The sequence below is a fragment of the Acanthisitta chloris genome, unplaced genomic scaffold, assembly GCF_000695815.1.
Source record: "Acanthisitta chloris isolate BGI_N310 unplaced genomic scaffold, ASM69581v1 scaffold11207, whole genome shotgun sequence".
Taxonomy (NCBI): Eukaryota; Metazoa; Chordata; class Aves; order Passeriformes; family Acanthisittidae; genus Acanthisitta; species Acanthisitta chloris.
The window spans coordinates 1-9,464 of NW_008683195.1; the positions used below are offsets into that span (position 1 = coordinate 1).

Consider the following 9,464-nt stretch of genomic DNA (forward strand, 5'->3'; position numbering starts at 1 on the left):
GACAAAATACGATTTCAAAAGTGGCTGCAGTTTTTTTTCTTTCCTGACAGAATGTCCTTCTCTAGTTTTCTTGAAAAGATTGAGACGATTTGCCCATTTCTGTACATTTGCACTACTCTCACTGTGTGATGTTAACACCGGGTCTTCTAGAAAACAATGCTCACTATAGGCCACTCTATTCATGTTTACAAGTAATAAAGTGACTCGATTCCTGAAGAGCTTTGGTACTGTGTCCTGGGCTGCATCAAAAGCAGTGTGGCCAACAGGCTGAGGGAAGTGATTCTCCCCCTCTGCTTTTGTGAGACCCCACCTGAGGTCCAACTGTGGGAACCCCAACATAAGAAGAACATGGAACTGCTGGAGCAAGTCCAGAGGAGGGCCATGAAGTTGATAAGGGGACTAGAGCACGTCCCCTATGAAGACAGGCTGAGAGAGTTGGTGTGGTTCAGTCTGCAGAAGAGAAGGTTGTGTGGAGATCTCATAGCAGCCTTCCAGTATCTGAAGGGGCTACAAGGAAGCCAGAGAGGGACTCTTCATCGCGACCCATAGTGATAGGACAAGAAGAAATAGGTTCAAACTGAGAGAGGGAAATTTAGGTTATATGTAAGAAATTTTTTACTGTGAGGGTGGTGAGGCATTGGAGCAGGTTGCCCAGAGAAGTTGTGGATGCCCCATCCTTGGGAGTGTTCAGGGACAGACTGGATGGAGCTCTGAGCAACATGGTCCAGTGGAAGGTGTCCCTGCCCTTTGCAGGGGGTTTGGAACTAAATGATTGTTAAAGTACCTTCCAGCCCGAACCATCACTTTTACATAGTAACAGATGCCGGGAGCATTTCATTAGGGTTCAATACTGCAAGGTATGAAATTGCATGTATACTGCTTTTCTTAGTTGTTTTTTTCCTTGACTGTCTTTATGCTTTGATTATAGATGACTTTCAAAACTTTTGCCTAGAAAAATTGATTGCAGCAATGTTTTTCTAGATCCATATGCTCAACTTCTCCTTGAGGCTATGAAGCAATCTGGTTGGTATGTAAACTAATTCATCTTATTCTGCATAATAATATCACTGCTATAAGTAGCGACTGATGTTTTTCAAATTCTTTCCTGTAACTTTGTTTGTCCATTTCAGCACTGTCTTCAATGACCGACACTTTTCTTGTGAAAACTGTGATGGTTGTGTCAGTGGAGGTTTTGATGCTAGCACATCTCAGGTAGGTGCTGGATGTGGTCCTCTTTCAGAGGAGTACAATTTCTGTAAGTGTTTTGTTACTAGGATGAAATCTACCAATTCTGATATCTGAGTCATGAAAACAAGATAAATGAAGGATGTTCCGTAGTATTGGAACTAGTACACTACAGAGTGATAAGGCAGTTAATGTTGAAAAACACTTATATAAAGACCCTAAATGCTGTAGGTGGTGTGCCCTGGGTCTCTGAGAAGTAAGAAAGGTGTTGAAACTTGCTGAAAAGACTACCTATATCTTTTCTCCTACAGATTGTTCTGTGTCAGAACAACATTCGCCAACAATCTCATATGAACCGAGTGGTCACACATGAATTAATTCATGCATTTGATCACTGCCGTGCACATGTTGACTGGTTTAAAAATGTCAAACACTTGGCATGTTCAGAGGTATGTTCAAATGCTTTTAATGTTGTCATTTTCTTAATTACTGATGGCTGTTAAGGATGCTTCATATTATATGGTCTGTTACACACACTTCATTTGTTTTAATCCTGTTAATACATTTTGTTCTTTCTGTCAGGTCAACCTAAACAGTTTTCATTCAGAAAACAAATGCTTAGTTTTCACAAATATTGCTAAGTTAGTGTCGTATTATGTAGAATCTGATCACTGTGAGTGTAACTGTAGTAAGAAGTGGTTATTGACAAATGAGAGAGTAGTTAGAAGTGAAAGCACATCCACACATTACTCAAATGTTTAGAGGATTGTGTACACGATGCATGTGTATTCACATGCTTTTATTTGATTTCTGATGTAATCCATATCATTTGACCACAGAAAAACTTACTCTTATGGTTAATATTATGAAAGTACATACTTGTGACTGTGTGAATTAGGGTGGGTTTTTAACTGATTTTTTTAAAAATATGTAAAAATACTATAGTGTAAGCGGTAACAGGTACTTAAGAAGTTAGTGTCCTTGGGAATATTCTCTACCAGCAGTCACAAGAAAGATATTGAAGAAAAAAAAATGGGTACAAGTCTTTCAATTTTATATTTTCATGTGTTTCTCTGATCTCGTGGCTTTTTCTTTTTCTCAATAGATTCGAGCTGCTAATCTCAGTGGAGACTGTACATTGATGAATGAAATAGCCAGGTTTAAATTTGGATTGAAAGGACACCATCAGGTAGAAACTGTAAATGTTAATGTCTAATCATTTGTTATGAGCCATTTTTACCTACTTGATCTCAGCTTTCTGCACTTTCATAGCTGAAAACATCAGAAAAAGAAGTAGATGTCATAGACTTGCAGTTTTCTCTTAAATAACCTGTAATGACTGATGTCACTTTTTTTTCCCCCACTTTGTTATTTTTACTGGTGTGAAATTCCTGAATACTTGATATTGTAAAGCATTACCACTGACAATGGATGGCTAATAAGAATCAAACAAAAAGCAGTTTACAGGAAATGTAGTGGGAATATCTTATCCATTATAAGTGTGTAAAACTCTTTTTCAAAAGTCTTTGAAAACTGGAGGAAGCAGAATGACAAGACTTCTAAATAACCATATGTGTTAAGTCTTCTAGGAATTAATATATTTTTTTAAATACTAACAAAGCCTACAAATTGAGCCCCAAGTAGTTTCTGTTGTTAGAGTGGCAGTTAGCTTGCAGCTGAACACATTGACATGTTTTTATCTTTTGGTAGACAAACTGTGCAAGCAAAAGTTGCCATAAGAGAGGTATCAAAATGAAGGCCAGTAGAAATGTCATTCCTTTATGTTTTATAGTAGTTCAAACTGAAAAAAACCTAACTGGTATACATCTGTTTTCTTTCTGCCATATTTTCTCTTGTCTCCTGGTCAAGTTTTACAAGTACTTGATACCTACAAGAAATCCCAAGTTGTGTTTTAAATCCTGTTCTAAGGAATATCTTTTTCTTATGGTTTATTTGTGCATGGAAAACTAAAACACGTACTTAACACAGGGTGGAACTGAAATGTGCTTTAATGCTTATTACAGGCACTATTTGAGTCTTCTGTGGTACAAAATCATTGTCTATACAAAAGGAGTTAATACTTGACAAAATCTGAAAAAAAATCATGCTAATTAATAATGACAGATTTTTCTTTATCTAATTCCCACTTTAGACTTGTGTACGAGACCGAGCAATTCGTTCCATTCTGGCTGTTAGAAAAGTTAGCAAAGAAATGGCAGAAAAAGCTGTGGATGAAGTTTTTGATGCCTGCTTCAATGATCTGGAACCTTTTGGAAGAATCCCACACAGCAAAGCAGATGCCAGACGTGCTTATAGAGACTTTCAGAACAGAGATCGCTATACTGCTAATCTGTAAAGGGGGGCGGAAGCCCCAAAATATGAGAAATTACGTTACTAGCAAATTGTTCTGCAGCATCTGGAATTACAGTTGACACACAATGCTGCTGGAAAAAGCAGTTCTATCAAATGTATCAATTAATTTTGTAAACCCTTTTCAGGAGCCAATGTCCATGGAAATAAAGTAAATGAACAAGCAAGACTAATAATTGTGTTTCCTTGCCTGTTATTCCAGGAACATAATTTAGTATGCCAAATGGCTTGTCAAATAAGCATCTGCAGATTTCAATGTGCATTTAATTTTGCACAGTCTGACTAGGACTTGTTTATAAAAGTTCTGTTGTTACTGAATAAATCTTTTCATAAAATCTTTACATTTCTACCATTTGTTGCACAATCATAAACTTGATGATCTTCATCAATGTTTTAAAAGATGGAACCCTGAACTACAGCTCTAGGTCTATATAGGAACTATGGCTAAACCCAAAATTTAGTAAACTCTCACATTTGGTTTTGAGCAATATACAACATTAAAAATACAACATTAAAAACTAGAAAATGCAAGCACACAAGTTGCTTCCTTTTTTTTAACATTTTTGGTAGATGAATACGGTCAAAATCTTGGAAAGTAAGTATTCCAGAGATATCTGCAAGAAATGTTGGTAATAAAGAGTACATTGAGCTACATATATCAGTATGAAATATGATGTGATGGTTGGAGACCATCTTGAGCACAGTAATCACTTAATGATTGAGTTTTCAATTCGTGGAGAAGTAAGGAGGGGACTCAACACAACTGCTGCATTGGATTTGAGAGGGCAGACCTTGGCCTGTTTAGGAAACTGGTTGCCAAAGTACCTTGGGAGGCAGTCCTGAAGGGCAAAGAAGTTCAGGCAGGCTGGACATTCTTCAAGAAGGAAATCTTAAAGCAGTCTGTCCCCATGTGCTGAAAGACTGGTCTGGGTAAAGAGAGAGCTTTGGCTGGAACTCAGGAAAGACAGGAGAGTTTATGACCTTTGGAAGAAGAGGCAGGAGGACTACATGTATGTCGTGAGATTATGCAGGGAGAAGGGCCAAAGCCCAGCTAGAACTTAATCTGTCTTCTGTTGTAAAACACAATGAAAAAATGTTTCTATTAATACATTTGCACCAAAGGATGTGCTAAGGAGAATCTCCATCATATATTGTGGAGAGAAACATAGTATCAAAAGATGAGGAAAAGGCTGAGGTGATTAATGCCTTCTTTGCCCCAGTCTTTAATAGTAGGACTAGTTGTTCTCTGGGTACGCAGCCCCCTTAGCAGGAAGACAGGCACAAGGAGCAAAATGAAGCCCCCATAATCCAAGGGGAAACAGTCAGTGACCTGCTGCACCAATTAAACACACACAAGATTATGGGACCGGATGGGGTTCACCTAAGGGTACTGAAGGAGCTGACAGAATTACTCACTGAAGTATTTTCCATAATTTACCAGCAGTTCTGGTCAAATGGGGAGGTCACAGTTGGCTGGAGGTTAGCAAACGTGATGCTCAATTACAAGAAGGGTTGGAAAGAGGATCCAGAGTGCTACAGGCCTGTCAGCCTGACCTTGGTGCTGGAGAAGATCATGGGGCAGTGGAGCAGATCATCTTGTATGCCATCGTGCAGCATGTACAAAACAACCAGGGAATTAGGCCCAGACAGTGTGGACTCTGAAGGGTTTATGAAAGGCAGGTGCAATTTGGAGACCCTGATTTCCTTCTGTAACAAAGTAACTGACTTATTGGATGAGGGAAAGCCTGTGGATGTAGTCTACTTGGACTGCAGTAAAGCCTTTGACACTGTCTCCCACTGAGGAAATTGTTCATGGCTTGGATGGATGCACTGCCCACTGGGTTAAAAACTGGCTATATGGCCAGGCTCAGAAAGTGGTGGTGAATGGTGCTACATCCAACTGACAGCCAGTCACTAGTGGGGTTCCCCAGGATTCAGTATTGATGCCAGTCCTGTTTAGTATCTTTATCAATGATCTGGATGAGGAGATGGATTCCACCCTCAGCAAGTTTGCAGGCGACACCAAGCTGGGTGGGAGTGTTGATCTACTGGAGGGTAAGAAGGCCATGCATCATTTTTTCTGATCAAAACAGATTTTTAAAAAAGTGAGCTAAAGCTCCGTGTGAATATGAAAAATACTGGAATCGATTAAGCAGCAGAGGGAGCTGAAGGACTGTGGAACAACAGGCTACTGTGAAAAGGCCACCTGCAAACCATACGCAGCTGTTTTTTAGTGTACAGTTCTGTTTGGGTTTAAATCTCTGTTTTAATCAAATTTGCATAACTTTAATGTTAAAAAACTTTAAAAATTAAACATATTTCAATCACATTTTCTCTGCTTCAGCAGAATATTTGCTTCCTTTAGAACACCACCTCAGAATATACATAGAGAAATACTTTTGCCATCTGTGGTGTTTTGGAGTGTGCCTGTGTTTGTAGGGATAGTTAGATAAATGCTGGGATGTATGTAACAGCAAGTTGTAAAGACCCATCATCAGTGATCAGAATCCTGCAAACTATGTTAGCTCAATTCCTTATTCCTCATGTCTGTATTTTCACTCTGTTATCATTTTGTCTCTTGTATCTAAAAGATTTTCAAGTTTTGCTAAAACCAAAAAGCAGGGAAAAAAGAGCATCATTGTTCAAAATGTAAATATATATAATTTTATATAAAAGAATTATTTAATAAAGAGTCTTCAGGTGTTTAATTTCTGCAAGAGAGGAAGCGATTGCTGTGACATACCACACTGAATAGCTCCTTGGCAGTGTATTTTTAAAGTTTGTTGTACCTAGCTCTCAGTTGCATGGATGTATGTCAGTTACCATAGGAGCCTTTATGTGTGGATTGTAGTTTTTTAAAACTTTCAGAGACAGTAGCAAGTGAAAAAACCAAAAATCATCAGTAAGCAGATATAATGAAAAGTTTAGAAGCTTTCAGGGCATGGTCAGGGAGTCTTAACCTCTTACTAGATTGAAGGGTTCAGCACCAAGAGGTTATTATCCACTGGAAATTCACCCAAATTAGCTAATAAGCATTCATGCTGTAGCCTGTAAGCCTGATTAAAAAAAAAAATTAGAAAACAAAAATTTACATCACCTTTTTATTCAATAGGGCTTGGGTTTTGTTGTTGTTGTTGTAACTCTTTAATGGGTCATGAGAAATTAATTCAGAGCTTGGGAGAGAGTGAAACCATTACTCTCACTTTCCTTGAGAAGAAGATGAAAAGAAGAAACTGGAGAAGAAGGGCACACACAAAGGACTGCGTGCTGGTGGGTAAAGAACCAATATATGAAGAGATTTCATACCCCTGTTCTACTAAACCCCTGTTCTACTAAATGCTAAGCAAAAAGTATTGAAGTGCTTACTGGTTTTACACCCACGTGCCCCACTCACAGGCATCAGCTGGGAAAGGCTGAGAACGGGGCAGGGCTGTGGAACAGTTGGGCAGCATATGACTGCAGAGGGCGCAGAAAGCCTCTGGTACCCACACACTTTGATCAGTTCCCCTCCCTCCTTCCCCGTGCAAAGTAGAGCCCTGAGGGATACCTTTCCCTCTCCCCAAAGTGTTTCACAGTTGAATGACTTTTCTTCATCTCCATTTTTTGTCCTGCTGTTTTCTCCCTGTTGGAGTGAGTTACTTCTCAATGAACACGTTACACTTGTCCCTCTTTCCTGCTCATCTTTATCCTACATATGTATGTGTGCAAGAAAAGGATGCCCTTTCTTCTTTTTCTTTCATTACTAGTTACTTCCTTCTTCTCTCATTGTGCATTTCTATTGCACATCAGGGAGATGGCAAATGAAATTCAGTCTGTAGAACCAATCTGCTGTGTTACATGTGTGAGAATGAGTGGTATTTCTTCCCAGTGTCCTTTTTCCAATATCCACTTCCTGATTCTATAGCAGTGGATTTCACTCTGATGGCTTCAATCTAGTCTAGTGGGAGCAAGCTGGGAGTTCCCAGGGGCAGACTGTGAATGAGGAGGTGAATCCCGTTCCCCCAGTGCTATTTTTTCAGAGCTTCCTTCTCACCTCTGGCCATATGCCCATGAGTAAACCTAGGTATCTATGCATTTTGCCTCTGTCTCCACCACTCCTCCCATGCCCCAGCTCCTGCAGCTGTCCTCTGTTTCTCAGCTGCCCTCACACTCCCTGCATCCGTGCTGGACTGCTGTTGGTGCCAGCTGGTGGCTTGCCAGGCTTTAGTCTCTTGATTTGACACTTGACTGGAATACATTCGGGAAACCATTGAGGAATATGTTCCTTTACCATAGGAACCATGGCAGGGCATGGGGATTACCTGTCAGACCTCATGCTGATACTGAATTGAATTTCTTGCAGAGCTGAATATTCATTCATGGGAACTGAAGCATTCCTGGGAATCATAGAATACATATTGCCCTCAAGTTTCACAATTTCTGCCTTAGATCTGGTACAAGGAGTAGGAGACTAATTGCCTGCAGGACTGGGTATATTGCCCTCAAGTTTCACACTTTCTGCCTTAGATCTGGTACAAGGAATAGGAGACTAATTGCCTGCAGGACTGGGAATGCAAGAAAAGAAGGGCACAGGTACACCTTTCCATCTTGTTGCTTCTTTTCTTAATGTTGGGTAGGAGCAGTCTTAAAAGGACATCTTTAATATAACAGTCCTCTCCTTCTGCTGCTTGGATGCCTTCAATAGAGTGACATTTTGTGCAAGCCACTAACTGAAGAGGACTAGATATTGTGTCAACTCTTTCTGGTTCCTGTGCACTTCTACTGCATGTAAAGAAAAGACACCAAAGGTGTCTCCTTCCTTCTCTTCACAATACCAATAGTCTGACATAACACTCCCCAAGAGGTGGGAAATCTATGTGGGAAACCTCCTCAGACTTTTGCTCAGGAAAGAAGACATGCTCTGTTTTTTGGACACATGGGCTCAGGAAGACATCCTGGATTCAATCAATGAATCCTGGATAGCTAAGTCCTTGATGCAGTTAGGTTTTTAGAAATCATACTGTTCACAGTCCTTTTTGAGTGCCTATCTCAGGTAGAAAATGTGCTTCCTGAAGATATTTTCTCGAAATATCTTATCCCCAGCCAGAAGGGCTGTGCATGGAACTTGTACACTGCATATGTCACCATAAAGTAAGGCATCTACTGCTTGTGCAGTGGTACAGTCTTGAAGAGTATGTCTTAACCTGGGGGGAAAAAATGTTAACACTTTCTTTAATATTTCTTTTATATTTGACTTTATGAATTATTATGAGTTACATTTGTCTTGCTATGTTGGCCTTTGTAGTTGCTTTTTGAGACATGTAACTCTCACCTTTCATGGCATGTTTAATGTAAGTAATCTAACTCCAATCTAAATGCTGACATAAAAGGCAGCAGATTTGGTCCTAGAGGTTGTGTTTCTGAGAGCAGATGGTCCCATGTTGTCCAAGAATGAGTGAAACACCTGTGGATGAACTTTAGGAAAACACTAGGATAATAGATTTTCAAAATCACCTTTCCCTGTGGTGACCCTCCTTCTTGCTTCTTCAAGACATGCTCCTTATCTCCTGAGAGCTTCATCAGACTGCTGCCTGCTCTTTCCAGTCCCATGCACCTTTAGCAGCAGTAGTTGTGGCAGCTCTTCCTCAGGCACATTCACCTTCATCTGAAAATTCTTAAACTAGTGCCTAGAGTAAACCTCCCTCTTGTACAATCTTCACTGCAGCTCTGGAGTTGGACATCTCCAGAGATAGAAACCTGTATTCCTACAGTTAGATTAACAACTGTGTAGAAGTTTTTTAGAGATCTAGGTTTTATCTGAGTTTCTTCTGATATGTTTTAGGTTTTGTTTGTTTGATTTTTGTAAAAAGGGAACCCTTGTTCTCTTCAGCTGTAGCCCTATTAAGCAAATTCTAAATGAATGGGCAAGA

The 9,464-nt window shown here is 39.8% G+C and overlaps 1 protein-coding gene across 1 annotated transcript; it reads left to right on the plus strand.

The window, feature by feature from the left end:
* Positions 1-952: 952 nt before the first annotated feature.
* On the plus strand, positions 953-3,650 carry XRCC6BP1 (XRCC6 binding protein 1; the record flags this gene model as incomplete). The annotated part of the gene is made up of 5 exons (XM_009078831.1): positions 953-1,027; positions 1,131-1,212; positions 1,497-1,634; positions 2,291-2,374; positions 3,338-3,650. Coding segments are annotated over 5 exons (583 nt in total), but the record flags the coding sequence as incomplete, so codon positions are not given.
* Between the last annotated feature and the right edge of the window lie 5,814 nt (positions 3,651-9,464).